Genomic DNA, 18,783 nt, shown 5'->3' with positions numbered 1-18,783 from the left:
GCTCAATCAGATTAGTCATACGTTTTATTGCATTGAGTTGATTTGCATTGAGCTCTGTCCGTCGCCGCCACCCTAACCCACCGCCCGCCGCCGTGCACCGGACGAGCTGCATGCTGAATAACGCTGTGCATCGGACACCGCGCATGGTGCTCGCGGCGGCGAGCAGCAGCTGGCTATGGCATGTCATCACGACCGGCCTGAGCAGCTCCGTCGCGACGAGCGACACGGCGAGCGGGTCCGCGCTGAGCTGCTCCATGAACCACCCGCCGGGGACGACGAACGCGTCGTAGCACCACGGGTTGGCCGTGGCCGCCACGAAATCAGCCGGAGCTAGGCAGTCGGACGCCGCCGGTCATCGACGTGACACTGGAGTTAAGAAGAAGAGAGAGGAGACGAAGGGAGAGAAGGAGAGAGAGAAAATTAAAAAAAATCTGACATGTGGGTTCCACCGGATGCCACGTTAGCAAAACCGGTAAAAAAATAGGTCAATACTGACGAGGGACCTATTTTGGACGGATTTTATAAGTTTAGGGATACACATTTCAGGTATTGCGGTTAAGGGATGAAAAACAAACTCGCATTCAAGTTTAGGGACCTCTGGTAGACTTTTTTCTCTCAAGTTTGAATAGTACTTTCAGTATAAACAAATTTGACATTGTTGGGTTTATTATTCATCTTCGAATTTCAAATCAACATTTTGTTTAATTTAACTACGAATAGTACATCCTACGTAGGATCAAATGGATCAATATTCATTTATACCTTCTGCGAACAGGTTTATAGCCTAACGATTGTGTTAGATTATGCCTCAAATATACTAGTCCTAGTACAATACTAGTCCTAATCCTAGTCCTAGGGCCCGTTCGTAGTGCTAGATAAAGGCATTCCCAACCCATAACACTAGATGTAGTTTTCATAAACTCCACATCATCAAAAAACTAGTACTAGACACTACTCTTCCAATACAAACACCACTATTTCATACTTCAATTTAATGCTACTTATCTCACATAATATCTTGAATATTGTGTAGAAAACATGTCTCATGTAAAACATGATTTCATTTTCTTTCCTCATTATTCACTTGCCACATCATCTTTCATCCTAGATGGCAATTTGTTTAATGTTATGGACACCATCCTAGTCATTGGGTTAGGAATGTCCTAAGTTATCTAGTTCGTCTTGTTTTCCGTGTGTACGCCTTTTGAACTGCTAAACGGTATATTTTTTGAAAAAAAATTCGATAGGAAAGTTGCTTTAAAAAATCAAATTAATCTATTTTATATTTTTTATAATTAATAATTAATTAATCATATACTAATCTATTACTACGTTTTCCGTGCCAGATAACTAACCTTCTTTTCCTTACTGCCGAACACGGCCCTAGCACTAGTACTAATCTTAGTGCTAATCCTATATAATTACTATAAATTTAGGCCACCCTTGTACCTGTAATCCTATATCGTTATTATTGGATTTGTTTCCTGTATTTTTTTTCCTCTTTATTTTAGAGGAGTTTTTTTCACATTAAATTCTCTAGATCTATTATCCCAATAGATTGTAATGCTCCAGTAGCATTGTAGCACATAAGGGCTGTGTTCTTTTCCAGACAAAGATGAAGGATAAAAGATTATTTAATTTTTATGATAAATGTAAATGATGGAATTAGCTATCATAAAAACTTTTTGTGAAAAATACATTGTTTAATGGTCGAGAAATATACATATAAAAACCAAGAAAAAAATCTGAGAATAATCTAATTAACTAACACAGCCAAGGTGAGTGAATTTTTAGAGTTGGTACCTTGGTGGCCTTTCTCTAAGGTTTCTTCTTAGCTTACAAAGGGCGTGGAGTTATATTTCTCTCACCGGTTAACCTTTTTATTCATTTACACTTCTACTAACTGATTTGCTTATATGACACAGTAATGCTGACATGTTTACATGAAGATCTCTTAGGCCGCGTTCGTTACCTCCTCAAATTAACTTATCCCTCTCGTTTTCCGCACACACGCTTCTCGAACGACTAAACGGTATATTTTTTATAAAAATTTTTTATAGGAAAATTGTTTGAAAAAAGCATATTAATTTATTTTATATTTTTTAATAATTAATAATTAATTTATCATATACTAATTTATTGCTACGTTTTTCATGCCGGGGATAAGTTAACTTACCCCCTCCATCCGAACGCGGCCTTACAGCAGGTACAACAGCAGCCTATAAGCCAGCTATAAACATATTTTAAAAAAATAAGAGTGAAGAGAGAAAAGAGATGGTCTACTAATTTATAGCTAGCTACATAGAGACTTCAAGACAGAATGTGTATACGATATGTGGGACCATGTACTAATGTTTTATAGGTAACTATTATATGAATTAACTATTAGATTGACTATAGATGAATTGGAGCTAGTGGTTAGCTATACTATTGAACTTAGCTCTTACAGCAGCAGTAAAAAGTTGTGGCACTAGAATCTGATCATCTCGCTATCCTTAAGCCACACGAGCGTCTCTGATAGACCTTCAGTCAAGCTCCTAGGACTGTACCCCAGCTCCCTCTTGGCCTTCTCACATGAGTATGCCCATTGATTCCTAAGAGCACGTACTGCCTGCAACAAACAACCCAAATCATGCAAAGTAAAAATGTTCAGTGACTGACCACAACAACATGTGCAAATGCTGAATCAAAGTTCAGAAAACGAAAAAAAAGGCACCGAAAAGACGTACAGGATAGCTGATGAACGGGAGCTTCCCAGTGATCCTTGAAACAAGAACTGAGATCCACCCGTACAGTTCGACCAGCCAGAGTGGTATGTGGAATCTGGGCTCCTTTGTGTTGGTGATCCTGGCAGCCATGGCGAAGATCTGAGCCAGCGACGTGTTCTCTCCGGTGAGGAGGTACCTTTCCCCTGCTCTGCCTTTCTCCATTGCTGCTACATGTCCACTGGCAACATCGTCGACATGGCAGAATGATTGTCGATCATGGCCATGGCCGATGTAACCAGGCAGGCGTCCATTGAACCTTTCGATTAACTGCAAGAATTGGTGATATTCTAAAAATGAGTTTTTTTTATCATCCTTAAAAAATATCCTATGATAGCATATTTTTCAGTGTACAAAATTAGTATCTTGAGATGCAATTTTCAAGGTACTGGAATGGAAAGAAATTTTGGTATCTTGAGTTAATTTTCAAGAACGGTAAAAAAAAAAAACCCCTTTTATCATTCATACATATGCAAGATAAATAGCTATGAAGTTCTCTTACTATACGGGCGACAAGATTTCCTCCTGTAAGTTTTCCAGGACCGTACATGAATCCTGGGTAGACGATGGTGATTGGCATCCCCTCTGCTGCTGCCTGCAAAGCGATCTGGTCTGCAAGAACCTTTGATTTCTCATACTCCGTGCAGAAGGATTTTCCTTGATGCATCTGCAATTTGAGCAACTGAACCCCGTTACAGTATGTAGTTACTCCTGTTTACTGTGGAAAATGTTCTCTTTTTTGAAAAGAAAGAAAGTGTTCTTCTTTGACTGAAAATTAATGTAGTACTGTGCAGAATGATTTTTGGACATACTCCTAGGACTGACAATGATTTGCACCAGTAAGAATTCATGAATTTGATACCTGTGTCTCATCTGCAACATAACCATTGGTTGGGCCAATCGCAAAGAATGATGACGTGTAAATTATCTTCTTTACTGTTGGTGTTCTCCTGCCAGCCTTCAAAACATTCTCAAGTCCTCCAACATTGACCTGTTAATTGTAACGTGAAACAAACTCGCAGTATATCCATTTCTTACGCTCAATAAACAAACTAATTACTACCCCTGCTCAATAATACTTACGTTTAGATAATATTGAGTTCAAACTTTTAAGACTTTAAAACTATAGATAACTTATAATATTTAATTTATAAGTATGGAGACCATATATATATCAAATCTGAAAGATACATCATTTTTGTTGGGCCGAAAGATACAGTACATCATTAAAAGGATATATGTGTTGATATTTCTTTTATATATATATATTAATAAAAATAGTTTATTAAAGTTGTTTTTTGAGACTGTATTCTTGTCAACACGATAATTATTTAATTGGAAAATATATTGCAAAAACGACAAAATAAAAACGAAGAGACCATTTTTTTTTCTTGTCACGTGTACACGTACCGTGATGAAAACGGAGGGGTCGGGCAGCCACGCCTCGACGGCGGCGGCGAGGTGGAAGACGGCGTCGCACCCGTCGAAGGCTGCGGCGAGTGACTCCACGTCGGCGACGTCGCCGTACGCCAGCTCGACGGACGCCGGGAGCAGGCCGGCCTCCTCTACGCTGCCGGCCTCGCGGAGCGCGAACGCGCGCACGGCGTGGCCGGCGCCGGCCAGCGCGCCGCACAGGCGGCTGCCGAGGTACCCCGTTGCGCCGGTCACCACCACCCTCATGATCGTCGCCGGCGGCTACCCTCAGAGCAGCAGCACGAACACCACAACGAATGGACGATTTGCAGCTTAAAGCAGCAAAACCGCAACAGATCGATCGATCAATGCCCGGAGCATGCAGCAGTAGAGGCGCAGGCGCAGCTACTGGAGTAGTAAATAAGAATGCCTGACAGTGATGGCGGCTGCGTGATTTTTTTTATTTTTAAACCTTTTTAATAAATAATTTTATTACTAAACCGTGAGAGAAAATATTTTCACTATATGAACCTTTTGTTCATGCTATTAACATGGGTGTGACAAGACGACGCTGAGCATGTAGAGTTTTTGTCGGTGGCATGACAGCGTTTTTGCCACACCACCGACACTGGCGTGGTCAAAAGTTTCATACGATGAATATATTTTTCTTCAAGTTTTAGTAATAACATTATTTATTAAAAGAGCAATTTTACGGCCTTTGAGTAGGTATTGAGAAGTATTAAAATTTTAGTATAAATTTTTTTACCTCTTGATACTACCTATTGATACTTCAAACTACTCTTATTTAAAATGTTTAAAAAATAAAAAAAATTCTGGCTTCGTCTCCATCAGCGGATCAGTTCCACATCATCCATCCTCATCGGTAATTCTTTGAATCTTTCATGCGTATACGAGACATCTTCGTCTTCTACCAGATCTCACTCGAACGTCTTCTGAATTAACCGAGACTCTTCTATGCATCCATACATCTCATCCCGCCAGAATTCTTCCCATAAGTAAAATTTTAACAGTGAAATAAGGTTGCTCGTGATGTTAACGGTCGTAATTAGTTTTTGGTTTTATTATATTAAACATTTTTTTCAAAGTGGCCAATTTGTCAAATTTACGGTATTTTTTGGAGGTGTCAATATGGTCGTCTTGTCATCAACATCAGCTGTGTTGAGTTTGCATTTATCGCTTGCAGCGCCACGTTGTCGCAACATCAACTTCAGGATCATGGCAGTTGGCATCATTAAAGCCTAATCTAATACTATGAATCTTGATACATGGATTATTAATAGGTTATGTCACATTAAATACTGGAGTAGATTTTAATACTTCAAAACTAGTAAGGTTTGCCATAATTCAATCGTTATTGCTGATTATCATGATTCCCATCCCATCAATATTTTAATTAAGAAGGGAAGGAGTAGTTAGTGCCTCGTCCCAACTACTAGCAGTCAACTGTACCTTTGACTTTGTCCAGTAGTCAAGTTGCAGGACAGAAATATTCCTTTTCACTTATACTAGGCATATTGTTCGTACGTTGCAACAGTATTTAATTTTTTTAAAAAATATTATAACATGTTATTAACATTATTTTTTTATGTGCCATATTAATCGTTACATATGTTTGTTATTGATATATATGAGTCTATTAATCTTATGTTCTTTTCTTTCCTTCCATTATAAATAAGTATAGTTAGTGAGAATAGAATTCACTATTATGTTTTCTTTAATAATGTATAAATAATGTATAGATAAAAAACAAGAAGTTGATGGTGGTGGTGGCAGATAATTGACTGATTGTACACGAACATCAGTTCATACCTTAAAAAAAGTATACACATTAGTATCTTCTTTGTATAGTGAAAACAACATATGAAACAATAATAATTTTTCTTGTTCTTTTATATTTCAGACGTATTATGTGATGGAAATACAATAACTTTATGTCTCTTTTGTTTCTCTTTATATATTCCCTCAGATCATAAACATTTGACATTAAGATAGTATTTTGTTGAAAAGTTTACCATCGTTTTTATATCAAAATAACTCTTAAAAAATCGAATATAAGTTGTATTATGATATTTTTTCAAGGTTATCTGTGCACCACTTATACCATCTCATTTTGTTTTTCAAATAAAGTGTTCTCTCCATTTTAATAGATGATGTTGATTGGTTCAAAAAATAGAAACATACTACCTTCGTTTCATAATGTAAGATTTTCTAGCGTATTCTAAATTCATATAGATATCAATGAATCGAGACATATATATAAACAATATACATTGGTTAATAGATGAATCTAAGCATAGCTAAAACTTATTACATTATGAAACGGAGGGAGTAGATAGTATTCGACTATTTGAGAAATTATTGGTGGCAAAATTTTGAAAGTTAGTCCAAATTTATCCTAGCCGTGAAATATTTATGACCAAAGTTGCATATAATTGTTACTGCTATCCATCGACCCCATGATATCTTTCCTTTTCAACAAAAATATAGAACTAATGAGTGGTTGACATGCGGATCTCGTATATACATATATTATACGGAAGTGGTAACGAACTAACTTTTCTACCAACGAAATTTAATGTTTGGGGTCTACAATGGGATAATTTTCGAGCTAATTTTTTTTGCAAATTAAATAGAATTGTGAAAGGATCCAAGAGCTTTGGTCTATAAGAGCATCTTAACGGCTCATTTAAATTTGGTCATCTATATCTTTATTTAAATGATCATTTAAAACAACAGATTATTTATATATGATATCCTCCACATCTCATTGGAAGATGGAATAAGAACATTTAAACATCGTTTTTCTCAATCCTAATATGATGATATCTAAAAATAAAAGATAAGATAGATGCTCTTCTAGAGCTTAACTTTTACTATCTATTCTCTATTTTTAGAACGAAGGATGAGATAGCTGATCTGTTTATTATCCTTTGTTTCTAGAACGAAAGATGAGATAGCTGATCTGTTGATTATGCTCTTCTCGTCCCTACCTTAGAGCCTACCGGAACAAAATTCTTGGCCAACCCCATGGGACAAAAACTCCGACAACTTTTCAGCCCAAGATTTGCTCCCGTCCAACAAAAAGTACTTCGAGGTATCAAATCATCCTCCACCATTAGATTTAGCTGAGTAGGATGTACATGGTTAGATCCAACGATTAGAAATAATTTGATATCACGGGGTATCCATCCCTCGAGATACTTTTTATTATTTTTTCCCAGTCACGAGCCCAGCTAGTACTATTAATATAGCCTTCTCTTAGCTTACCCATACAGTAGTTAGCTTTTTATTATTAATGTAGGACCAATATGTCACTCTGTGAGATTCTTGGTTTCTGTGCCTGAGCTGGCTACAAGCTTACAGCCCACTTACACTCTCTCATCTTCTCTCTTCTCCACATAATATTTAACTAGCTTATAGCCTACGTTATACTTGCTGTTATTTAAGGCTCCATTCTCACTCTGCCGAGAAAAAAAAAATTACGGGCGCACGCGCACTGCACGAAGCACGAAACGTCTTCTCCCCCGCGCGCCGGCCCCGGTAAATTCACCGCTTTTAACCCCGCCGCCGCGCTCCAACGGTCGACTCCGCCACTGCCAGTGAAAACCCAAACCCTTCGTCCTCGCCTTAAACCCTTCCTCCTCCTCCCCCTTCTTCTTCTTCTTCTCCGGCGGCCTCGGCAATCCCTGCGGCATCACGCAAGAGGGCGGAGAGAGAGAGAGAGAGGGGGGGATGGCGATCGACAAGGGGATGTCGCCGTACGAGGCAGCGCGGGAGAGGACGGTGGAGGAGAACAAGCGCAAGATGGAGGCGCTCAACCTGCGCCACCTCTCCGCCGCCCTCGCCCTCGCCCCCAAGACCCCCTCCCCCATGGTACTTGGTCATGACGCTTTCAGGCTTACAGCTCCTTCCACGTTGCTCCCCTCATTTTAATTTGGTCTCTGGGTTTTCTTCCATGGTTTTTTTTTCCCTGACCGTGCAGAAGCAGAAGAGGCGCAGGATCGTCGAGGCGGCCGTCGTGGCCCCGTCCCCGCCGAGGAGGTCCCGCCGCCTCGCTAACCTCCCTGAGGTCAAGTATGCAGAGGTAACTGCTGTGGTTCTGCTCTGCTCATCTGCTGTTTCATCTATCCCCAGTTATCCCAGGACAAAAAAGTTCAGCAATGTTCAGGAGAATAAATTTAGTTCAGATGCACTTGGTCTTGTTCTGATGCATTTGGTTCTAGGTTCAAAGATTGCAAATTATTGAGCATGATTTGTAGTGTACATCTGGCTCGATGCTGTCATTCCGGTTAGTGCAAACTGTAAAAATGGCCCATTGCACAGTGAAGAAACTGTATTTCGCGTTTTCTGACCAATTGAATTGTTCCAAAATGTGAAAAATTAGCAGGAACTACTGAGAAATAATAAGTCTCTGAAACAAAAATATGTGTTTTAGCAGAACTTAACAATCTTTGTGTCAAATGATATAGAGTAAATGGCATTGTAAACAGTGCCATTGTTCCTAGCATCCGTACGTTTTAACCATAACAGATGTGTTCATTACTGACATGTAGCATTCGTCAACAGGGAGCATCCAATGGCTCAGAGAGGATGAAAAGGTACGTCTTTATGTGCCAAAATTTCTATAGCAGCGTGAAGCCTGTATCGCTCCCACTAAGTAGCAAAACTCTGTCCCCAATCTTGCAATTTCTTCTGCAGGTCTCCAAGAAAACCGATTGATAGCATCTACCTGGCGACCCGTGGATCAATTTCCATGGAAGCTAGGCTTGAGGCAGCCAGAAAAGCAGAGGAACTGGAATCACAACTTGACCCTGAATTCCCCTCCTTCGTGAAGCCAATGCTACATTCACATGTGGTGCGTGGATTCTGGTTGGTGAGTACGGCTTTATCATATTACCGTCCTGCAAACTTCACTTCTTAAGGGAACTGATGTCATGGGATACTAATATTTGTCTGGTGACATGATCAAAAGGGTTTACCCAGGCATTTCTGTGAGACTTACCTGCCAAAACGTGATGCCATTGTCACTTTGGTGGATGAGAAAGATGAAGAATTTGATACCAATTACCTTGCCTACAAGAATGGTCTAAGTGGTGGCTGGGCTGGTTTTGCTTTGGATCATGGATTGTTGGATGGAGATGCGACAGTTTTTCAATTGATCAAGCCTACCACCTTCAAGGTGTTAATTTTTACTCCTATGCTCGAATAATTTGTACCTATAACTTAAGCATGTTTCATCTCTGAATAATGTGAGTAATCCTTTCAAAATCATCAATTTCTGTCCAGGTACATATTATCCGAGCTACTGTTGGTGATGGAAATGAGGCAACCAAGTGAAATCAACGCAGATGGCGCTACTAACATATCAGGAGACCGCAAGTTGCATTTTGGGTGTGTTTAGGCTTCATCTTATTTACTAATCTATCATTACTAGTAATTCTGTTACTCTGTTAGTATGCAGAGCATCTATTATGTACCCAGGGATTATTTGCATCCTATGTTGTTTGTAATTGTATGTCCACGAGTACTGCCAATGCCACTTAAGGAGTGTTTCTTAACTGACAAATTTGGAGTATCTACTATTTATGTGTCTGGCTACTCCGCTACTGCATGGTGCTGCCCTAATTAAGTTTTGATGGAACCTGGTACACCTTTTTGGCGTTCAGATTGATTGGATTATGAACTGCTTGTTTGACCTAACAATGGCCCTAAACTAATGTCATCTAATGCAACATGTACAACAAATACTAAGAACACAAAATGGATCAAAAGAATGATGCTAAATATCACATCAATCTTCAACTCACATACATGAATATCATCCTACAGTTTCTGAAGCCTTCGCTCTTCTCCCTTCCATCATCAAACTGTATCTTCTGTACATAAATGTAACATTAGACTGTAAATGATCATCTTAGATATTCCTTCCTTTCCAGCCTCAACCAAGTTTGTTCCCCTCAGTCCTGTATTTTTTTTTTCCATGCAAAGCAATACCATCAGGATATAAAATGAATCCAAAATGTGAAGACTTTGTTCTCCATCATACCTCATGTCAAGTCCAGGTTTGTTTTTCAGGCTTTCTGGTATCAGGCCAGTGAGATTGTTGTTGTTCAGGTATCTGTCTTTCGCAAGAGCAAACGCATGAGGCAGGTTAGAGATATTGACCGATTGACACACAGCAAAAAGAGGATTATGATACTTACAGCTCTTTCAGATTGACGAGTGTTCCCAGTGATGGGCTGATTGCTCCACTTAACTGATTGCCATCAACACGCCTTCTCGAATTCAGAAAAAAGTCAGTACGATTATGATTGTAATGAGTCTCTTAGCTAGGATGAGTGGGTAAATAATCTCATAGTTAGGCATCCGTTGAGCTTACAATGCTGTCAAGATGTGCATGCTGGTCAAATCAGGTATGGAGCCTGTGAGTTTGTTGCCACTGAGATAGCTGCAGACAAGATTTTACAGGAAAAATCAGACCAAGTACTTGTTCCATTTGGTCATTCAGTTCACGCGATTATGTCAATCTTACATAGTTTGTATCCCAGTCAAATTTCCAAAACTGTCAGGCAGCGATCCTGAAAGACCGTGATTTTTTAGATCCCTGTAGTATACAGAAAATGGATCATATTATCACAGCAACAATGATCAACATTTCGGTAGCTTATTTATGGAGCACCATCCATAGGTGCCAAAAACATGGCAATCTGCACACTTAAACCCCCATTGTTTGGCTTTTCTATGGAAAAAACCGAACGTCATATTTACAAACGAAAAATATTCAGTGAATAAAACTTTTATTTACATGTTTTTAGCGATCTAAGAGCAATGACTAGAAAATAAACTATCATAAAAAACCATAAAATCAACCCTAAATTTAAGATTAAAAATTTAAATTTTGGCTTATAAGCATGAGCTAACAGATGAGCCCCTTACAGTGATGTGACGCGCACGGGTGAGCCCTCGGAGCAGACAACTCCGGTCCATGAGTTTTCCCGCGGCAGGCAAGGGTCGCCGGCCCAGTCCGGTGGCGGGTTCTTGAAGCTCCTGGCAAGATCCTCCATTGCAACCACTGCACAAATGAAGATCTTAAACTTTTTCATCACCCTAAAATTAATCAATCTCGCAAACCGAATCGAACAAGCTCAATTCAATGGTGAAGTTTTGCACAAAAGAAATTGCTTTGACATCTGGGCAGTCAGTCTGAAGGGTGGTTACCATCTCTGGTAGCCGTCCGGCCGCCGAGCGGCACAATCTGGTAGATCTCGCCGGCGTTGATGAGCGGGCCGACCGGCGACGTCACGCTGGGCGTGAGCGCGATAACCGTCTTGCCGGACAGCTGCATCATGCTGGAGTACACCATGACGCCGGCCGCCGAGGCGTTGAGGTCCCGGAAGAACTCCTTGCCGTTGACGGCCACGTCGAAGACGCGCCAGCTGTAGGGGCTCGCCGTGCGCGAGTCCTGGAAGTAGAGCGCCACGTAGTAGCTCGCCGCCGGCAGCTCGACCGGCGGCCACTGCACGGCCAGCTTCTTCCCCCGGCTCGTCGTTATGCCGGCCCTGAGTGCCTTGGCCGGCGGCATGTTCCAGAACTCCTCCGGCGTGATCGGCGAGTGGCTCTCCACCGTCGGGTTGGCGTCGGCGAACGGCGCCCAGTACCGGTTGTACTGGTCATCTGGATAGCTAAGAATGCCAGCCACGTCAGGTTAGGATAAGATGATGCGCCGGCGAGCGACGGGCGGCGGTGGGCGGCGGAACGCGCGTACCTCACGATCTCGCCCTTGGCGCCGAACCGGCTGCGCGCCACCGTGCTCATGACGTACTTGCCAAAGTCGGTGGCGTTGTACATGGAGTCCTTGAGGCTGACGAGCTCCAGCGCCGAGATGAACGGGCTCGACGCCGTGTCCGGCCGGCGCGCCAGGCACACGCTCATCGTCTTCCCGCTCGCCTCCGCCACCATCTCGAAGTAGGTGGACATGCCGCGGCGGAAGTTCTCGGTGGTATTCACGGCGCTCCAGCGGGTGCCGTCGACGATCTGGTCGAACACCGGCGGCTCGGCGCCGCCGTCGAACCCGCCATAGAAGTAGGTGGTCCGCACGAGGTACCGCGACCCCTTGACGACCGGCAGCTGGTAGCAGTACTTGCGCGCCGTCGCGTCGGGGAAGTACCGCACGGTGGACAGCAGCGGCAGGACGTTGGGCTTGTCGACGGCGGACACGTTCCCGACGGTGATGAACCCCTCATCCTGGATCCACCTGATGCTCCCTATCTGCTCCTCCTTCTCCGCCCCACAGTTTATGTAGAACCCTATCAACCATACATGGATGCAAGTAAAAACAAGAAACCACACCTCGCATGCATGCGTGGATCCAAGAACAAGAAGAAAGATGCAACACCTGGAGGTTGCGGGACGGCGGCGGCGGCGACATGGGAGGATAGAACGACGGCGAAGAGGAGGAAGAGGAAGGCAATGGCGATTGGCATCGTAATGTCATAATAGAATTGGGGGGAGAGCAATGGAGCGCGCCCGCGAAGGGGGGGGCTCCGCGAAGGGGAGGAGGCGAAGAAAAGGGGGATCGCGAAGGGAGGAGACGAACGCTTTATGGATCGTTCGCGCCACGAACGGACGGACGGACGGAAACCGCTTCCGTTGATTCGCGCTTAAATTTAGCCAGCGTTGAAACGGTCAAGCGCGTCATGGGCCTCAAGGCCCACGCGACAGATTCGGCCCAAGAGATCAACGGATCGAATTATTTACCTGTGATTTTAATTATTCGCCATGGGCTTAATGATCTATATATATATAGTCCCTGTGCGTGTGTAAATATGAACAGAAGAAGAGGAAAAAAATGAGTTCCAAAATTCTAAATCCGGCGCTCGCTAGCTGCCACGTGTCAGGGACGGGTCCACGGCGGCGAAGCCAAGGCTAGCTCACTGCTTCCATGGATTGAGAAAGACGTTGGGCGCTGCAGTGACCATGTAACGGTGGAAAGCACGTCGGAGGAACTGCGGCGCCCTACTCCCACTTGCGGGGGTCGGTGATGTTGATCTTCCAGTGGTGGTCGGAGGAGGCGGCCTGCTCGGCGAGGTGGCGGTCCCAGGCGATCTCGATCTTCCTCCGCTCCGTCAGGCGGCACGGCGCGCGCATGACGTCCCCCATGTCGTCGTACACCTGCCACCACCGGGCGTGGGCGGCGTCGCTGGCGTAGACGCGCTGGTCGGGGATGTTCCAGTTGCAGTCGTAGTCGCGGTAGCACGTCCATGGCTTGAGGCCGAGGTAGTGGATGGACCACACCTCCGGCGGGTCGGAGCGGAACAGGCGCTCCTTGAGGGCGCGCTCCGCCGTCGTGTTCGCCCAGAAGTTCTTGAGGTAGTTCACCCGCCGGGGGAGGCGGTGCCACCAGACGAACACCTCGTTGAGGAACCCCTGGTCACCGCCGTTGTAGGAGCGGATGGTGCGGCGCTGCCGGATCAGCGACTCGAACGTGCACTGCGACGGCTCGATCACCATGACGCCGGAGTTGAAGAGGGACCCGTCGTTGCCGACCGCGGTGAGCTGCGGGAAGCGGAACAGCGGGTCCAGGTCGCGGAGGACGAGGATGTCGGCGTCGACGAACACCACGCGGTCGTAGTCGGCGAGCTGCCATAGCCGGAACTTGCTGTAGTTGTACTCGTTGTAGGTGCCGCGCTCCGCGCGCGGGTTGCGGATGCGCTTGATCTTGCGCGGGGTCCAGCCGGCCGCCGCCAGCGCCCGCAGCGCCGCCTTGGAGACGGTGTGGTCGTGGAGGAGGACGAGGTCGCGCGTCGAGCCCGCCCGCCGGATGCTCTGCGCCAGCACGATCGCGCCGCACAGGTACGTGTCCGACGAGTGCAGCACCGTGGCGTACGCCTCCCGCCGCCGCCGCTGCCCGCTCCCGGCCGACTCCGCCGCCGCCAGCTCCGACACGTTGAACACCTCCTGGATCCCTGCACGCGTACGTGTTCCTTGTGTTAGTTAGTTGATTGTGTCAAAGAAGACGAACACGTGCTACATTCATGTGCGTGTTGTCAGGTGTGTTAATCTGACGATCTACGTAAATATCCATGAAAATTACTCCATTTCCGAGGTCACAACTCAAATTCGTACGACGATGAAATTAAACTGTCTTCTAATATTTTTATTAGCAGATTGATCTATTTCTTAACTACTCTGCCCCTGTTCGAGGAGGTTTTGCTAGCTGCAACTTTTTCAGCTTGTTCAAACAGTTGAATTTCCAATTTAGATTATGAGACTCGGGCATTTTAGAATCTACTACTACCTCTATATCCAAAAGTTGGCGAGCTGTACTGTCGTACCTATTATGTGCATGTAGCTAAAATAGTTATAATTTTTTTTAAAAAAAATAGTAGCGATGGTTAGGATGATTTAAGGCCATATATAAACATTCGAGACTAAATTTGATCAACAACTTAAAACAAAAATAATAAAGCCAAACAACTCAAACAGTACCTGCGCAACGCAAATAAAATTTGTTATTTTTGTTTCTCGATGTGTACACCGAATTTCAACTTATATGCTTATGCAGTTTCTTTAAAACATCACAAACTATCTTGTAAAATGTTATCAAATTTTTCGATAATTATTTAGACAGTATGCATACACTTAGGTGTAGAAAAACTTTGTTGAACCCAACTTAATTCAGATTCTCGCCTGAATAATAATGCACTCGATCAATAGTGGCACATGCACCACGCATGCAGTTCGATCTGCAACGCTACCAGATTAACTATTCCAACGGAATAAACTTACCTTAAAACAAACTACAAGTGCCAGTCAAGTCAAAACCACCAAGGAATCGAATTGCGGAAAGCAAGGAGAGCTACCAATAAACCCTATTTTGTTGCGACGATATTGCATACGGTTGGCAGGCTACATAGCCAGCTGGTCATCCGCCATTGAAGATGAAGAAGGCAGTAGTAGCATGCAAGTATTAATTGGCGCATGCACAAGCTAACTATCAATCTTAGCTACACGCAGCTGTCCAGCCGGCCGGCTGGCCACCAACCTAGTTTAATCATCCGTCTCCGTCCTACCACTTATATTTATACTTATAATATTAAATTTAAAGCTAATTTTAGAGTTATTTTTTCAAATTCATAAAAAGTTCGTACATCAATACATTAAAAGAAAAAAATGATGCTACCCTACACAACCCATAAAGGCTAGACCGGCCTCATGCAGGAACCCAAGAGAATAATTTTTGGGGTTATTTCAAAGTTTATTTTTTACACTACCGTTTAAATCGCTAAAAATATACATATAAGAATTTTATTTATAAATTATTTTTCGTTTACGAATATATCTCCATCGATGTGTATGCATTTGTTGCCATCATGGTGTTCTTCTGATCGGACGGCTCGGAGGTGAAAGACTTCCAACCAGCAATGACGCAACGTTAGGTGAGGAGATCAGGAGGCCCCAGTCTCTGGCCATCATAGGCTTCTAATTAATCTGAGTGGCCATCTCATATTATAATTAGATCTTCTTGGTCAATGCTCATCTCCATGTGCATGCATTTCTGAATTTCTGATGTACTGGTATGTATAAACAGTACAGTGTCTGGTACCCTATGAGTAATTGATTATTAGTACATTGTACATGTATATATGTAAGTATTAGTATTAGGTGTCCTCTTATCAGATGAATTCCTTAAGTAATGCTTAGTGTCTATAGTTTAATCTCCAACTGTGACTGTGCTAGCTGTTGATGGATTGGTTGAAGGCAGTAGACCTAGATCTATCTGCCTCTTGAAACGACAGGTTTTAGCTCACTAATCTTGTGGATAACACTGACATTGATAGATTCCATGATCACCACCAGTAGAAGTTTCCATTCAGGTGGGATGCCACTGTGCTGATCAATGATAGGCTCGGTTGCTTGTTTTCGGCTGATAGTACACTCTAACCATACTAATTAATCAACCTGAGATTGATCATCGTCTGAAGACCAACGGTTGCAGATTCAGTTACGAAAAAGAAACAGGTTTACTGTTACACCAACTGAATTAATCGTCAGCGCTACAAAACAGGTTGAATTGGAGGAGGGAGCTTCAGTTTCAAGCTTTCTTGATAGCCATGATCCTGAATGATCAATGGATCGTCACCTCGATCGATCGATTTGGAGCTAGCAGGGATCAGATTCTTCAGGGTTGGTGCTAATGGGGACTACTCGCATGCATGTTTTGCTAAAGAGAAAGTCGAGTGATGATGACGAATTTGATGAGAAACTGAACATTATCAGCTCGTGGCCTTTGGCAACATTTTTCCGACCAGATTCCTATGCTCTTTGGGTGCCTTGTCCCACAAAACCCTCGTTAAATCAACCTCACACACATGTAGGGCTATAGGCCTACTCTTATCACACATATATTCATATTCGAAGCGAATAGATTACAAATAATTAAGGGACAAAAGCAGGTTGGTTAATTATTGTGTGCTGTATTGATGCTGATCAGTTTTCATTAGGTGGCATGTTATGCATCTAACCAGTTGTGAACACTGCTCTGAATTGAAAACATGTCTTAGTCTGATGCTAATGTTCTATTTTCCTGCCTCCCAAATTTTTTTTTGTTCTTATGTGCATGCATGGCCTTGGCATATTGAATGTTTTTTTTTTCGGACACAAAAGGCAGTAGAAAGATATTCCTTTTTGGGGTAAAAATGTATCCGAAAGGTCTCCTTAGCCTAGGTACTTGAACTTGTTTGTACAATTCAAATGCAAACCACTGATGGTCATACAGTTATCTATTGATGATAGCGTGGATCAAGCTGAAAACAAATCTGTCTACTGATCACTGAAACTAATTTAACCATTCCTCACTTCTTAAATGTTTTTCACATCTGTATCCTGTCTCAGTGTCATTATATTCTCTTTTAATTAGTCTCTAGAAGCTGAACCACATTTGTGCTAGGCAGTGCCTATATATTTTTTTCCCTTCATTGATCACATATATGTTAACTATAGAGCAAAATTCATATCATTTACTCCCTCCATCCCTAAAAGTTTGACGTTATTTTACTTTTTAATGCACGTTTGACTATTTATCTTATTTTAAAAAATTACATAATTATTAATTATTTTCATATTATTTTATTTATTGTTAAATATACTTTTATACATATATCTAGTTTTACATATTTTATAAAAAAATTAAATAAAACGAATGGTCAAACATGGGTTATGAAGTCAACAACTTCAAACATTTAGGGATGGAAGTAGTAAATAGTTAAAAAAAGTTTAAAATATTTGACAATGGTGCTTAGCTTACCTCCGGGTCCCCAGAGCGGCAGGGCAAGGTTGCATGAGCCGACGGGAAGCCGGAGCTTCTCGTCCAGCCGCTCGACGTCGACCATGTACATCCACCACTCGCCGTCCCTCCCCACCGCCTCGTCGCACCGGAACAGGTCCATCATGGGCTCGCACTCGCTGCGCAGCACGACGCGCACGCGGCCGCCGCCGCCGTGCCTCCTCCCCCGGCGCGCCGCCATGTGCGCCGCCACCAGGTGCACCTGCAGCCTGAACACGTCGCGGTTCCAGGCGCTGTCGGTGCGGTTGCACGGAAGGGACGCCACCACCACGTCGACGTCGCCGTAGCGGGAGAAGTCCGGCATGGGGAGCTCCGGGCAGGACGGGCCCTCGTCGTCCTCCTCCTCGTCGATCCACTCCGGGAAGAGGTCCGACCACCGGAACACGTCGGAGACGCGCTCGAAGTCGACGGCCACGGCGTCGCCCTCCACGCCGAGCGCCAGCAGCTCGTCGCGGCCGATGTTCACGAGGCCCATCAGCAGCCGCCCCCGGAGCTCGTCGAACATGGCCGGCGCCCGCCCCGCGTTCACGATCCTCTCCGCCGCCACCGCCTTGTTTGCCGCCACGCCGCCGAGCTGAAACGACGACGGCTCAGACACACGAGCATCTCTCGCGTACTGACACACGACGACTGGTGGTGGACTCACCTTACCTTCCGAGAGAGCTGGGACGTCGTCGTCGCCGTCGACGTCGAGCAGGCGTCGCGGAAGGCGTTGCAGCGGGCGAGGGAGGAGGCGCCGCGGTCGAGGAGGTACGAGTACTTGGGGTGGAGGAGCAGCGCCATGTACGCGAGGAAGAAGAAGGCGAGGAACGCCGCGTTGAGCTTCACGATCGCCGCCGCCCGCAGCCCGGCCATCGGCGACGACGATGTCGACGACTTGAGCGCCTCCCCGGCGCCGCTGGTCACCCCCATGGCACGCACGTAATTAACAACAACGGCAGCCTCTCGCCGGCGTACGTAGGTGTGTGTGCAGTAAGTGTGTCTCGTTCGTCTCCGGCCGGCGGCGTCGCGAGCTCGGTGCAGCGGCGAGCGCGTTGCATGGCGCGGGGTTATATAGAAATCGATGTGGCGCACGGCGAGGGAGGTGTGCGTGCCAGTGCGTACAGTAGTACTGTACGGTGAGGTGAAACGATGGTACAACGAACTAAGGGGCCACGTGGCAACTTCCACCCACCCATTCCTTCCTTCTCGAATCTCGAGGAGTCACCACCACTTCACTCCTTGATTTGATGATCAAGC

At 44.3% G+C, this 18,783-nt stretch overlaps 4 protein-coding genes across 5 annotated transcripts; 1 reads left to right on the top strand and 3 right to left on the bottom strand.

Annotated features, from left to right (window-relative positions):
* Nucleotides 1-2,396: 2,396 nt before the first annotated feature.
* Nucleotides 2,397-4,445, bottom strand: LOC102707016 (putative dihydroflavonol 4-reductase). The gene is made up of 5 exons (XM_006651042.3): nt 4,176-4,445; nt 3,628-3,756; nt 3,268-3,432; nt 2,730-3,035; nt 2,397-2,611 (listed from the first exon to the last, which is right to left on the bottom strand). Exons 1-5 carry the CDS (start codon nt 4,443-4,445, stop codon nt 2,471-2,473), a joined length of 1,011 nt encoding a protein of 336 aa, XP_006651105.3. The 3' UTR covers nt 2,397-2,470.
* A 3,434-nt stretch (nt 4,446-7,879) lies between these two features.
* On the top strand, nt 7,880-9,912 carry LOC102714354 (B3 domain-containing protein Os03g0184500). 2 transcript variants are annotated; one of them, XM_015835381.2, is made up of 6 exons: nt 7,880-8,072; nt 8,188-8,283; nt 8,766-8,797; nt 8,898-9,072; nt 9,172-9,378; nt 9,486-9,912. In XM_015835381.2, exons 1-6 carry the CDS (start codon nt 7,932-7,934, stop codon nt 9,534-9,536), a joined length of 702 nt encoding a protein of 233 aa, XP_015690867.2. In that variant the 5' UTR covers nt 7,880-7,931; the 3' UTR covers nt 9,537-9,912. The 2 variants fall into 2 exon arrangements, with proteins under 2 accessions (XP_015690867.2, XP_006649518.2); XM_006649455.3 differs by having other exon boundaries at nt 8,182-8,283.
* A 48-nt stretch (nt 9,913-9,960) lies between these two features.
* On the bottom strand, nt 9,961-12,766 carry LOC102714077 (putative leucine-rich repeat receptor-like serine/threonine-protein kinase At2g04300). Its single transcript, XM_006649454.3, has 9 exons — nt 12,595-12,766; nt 11,965-12,505; nt 11,418-11,881; nt 11,136-11,271; nt 10,732-10,803; nt 10,579-10,647; nt 10,403-10,474; nt 10,246-10,317; nt 9,961-10,162 (listed from the first exon to the last, which is right to left on the bottom strand). The coding sequence occupies exons 1-9, from the start codon at nt 12,680-12,682 to the stop codon at nt 10,138-10,140; spliced, it is 1,539 nt and encodes a 512-aa protein (XP_006649517.2). The 5' UTR covers nt 12,683-12,766; the 3' UTR covers nt 9,961-10,137.
* Nucleotides 12,767-12,928: 162 nt separating this feature from the next.
* LOC102706738 (UDP-glucuronate:xylan alpha-glucuronosyltransferase 2) lies at nt 12,929-18,556 on the bottom strand. Its single transcript, XM_040521912.1, has 3 exons — nt 18,196-18,556; nt 17,506-18,118; nt 12,929-14,164 (listed from the first exon to the last, which is right to left on the bottom strand). Exons 1-3 carry the CDS (start codon nt 18,454-18,456, stop codon nt 13,215-13,217), a joined length of 1,824 nt encoding a protein of 607 aa, XP_040377846.1. The 5' UTR covers nt 18,457-18,556; the 3' UTR covers nt 12,929-13,214.
* Nucleotides 18,557-18,783: the final 227 nt, after the last annotated feature.

Source organism: Oryza brachyantha, chromosome 3 (assembly GCF_000231095.2).
Source record: "Oryza brachyantha chromosome 3, ObraRS2, whole genome shotgun sequence".
Lineage (NCBI taxonomy): Eukaryota > Viridiplantae > Streptophyta > Magnoliopsida > Poales > Poaceae > Oryza > Oryza brachyantha.
This window is presented reverse-complemented; position numbering and strand designations above follow the sequence as displayed.

Coding starts and splice junctions, on each gene's coding strand:
- LOC102714077 (XM_006649454.3), bottom strand. CDS start 12,682: ATGCCAATCGCCATTGCCTTCCTCTTCCTCCTCTTCGCCGTCGTTCTA. Junction 10,804..11,135: donor CCCGTGCGCGTCACATCACT/GTAAGGGGCTCA, acceptor TGTATACTACAG/GGATCTAAAAAATCACGGTC. Junction 10,648..10,731: donor TTGACTGGGATACAAACTAT/GTAAGATTGACA, acceptor TCTTGTCTGCAG/CTATCTCAGTGGCAACAAAC.
- LOC102714354 (XM_006649455.3), top strand. CDS start 7,932: ATGGCGATCGACAAGGGGATGTCGCCGTACGAGGCAGCGCGGGAGAGG. Junction 8,073..8,181: donor CCAAGACCCCCTCCCCCATG/GTACTTGGTCAT, acceptor CTGACCGTGCAG/AAGCAGAAGAGGCGCAGGAT. Junction 8,798..8,897: donor GGCTCAGAGAGGATGAAAAG/GTACGTCTTTAT, acceptor TTTCTTCTGCAG/GTCTCCAAGAAAACCGATTG.
- LOC102707016 (XM_006651042.3), bottom strand. CDS start 4,445: ATGAGGGTGGTGGTGACCGGCGCAACGGGGTACCTCGGCAGCCGCCTG. Junction 3,433..3,627: donor ATGTTGCAGATGAGACACAG/GTATCAAATTCA, acceptor CTCAAATTGCAG/ATGCATCAAGGAAAATCCTT. Junction 2,612..2,729: donor TCCCGTTCATCAGCTATCCT/GTACGTCTTTTC, acceptor TGTTTGTTGCAG/GCAGTACGTGCTCTTAGGAA.
- LOC102706738 (XM_040521912.1), bottom strand. CDS start 18,456: ATGGGGGTGACCAGCGGCGCCGGGGAGGCGCTCAAGTCGTCGACATCG. Junction 18,119..18,195: donor CGTCCCAGCTCTCTCGGAAG/GTAAGGTGAGTC, acceptor TCGTCGTTTCAG/CTCGGCGGCGTGGCGGCAAA. Junction 14,165..17,505: donor GCCGCTCTGGGGACCCGGAG/GTAAGCTAAGCA, acceptor GTACGCGTGCAG/GGATCCAGGAGGTGTTCAAC.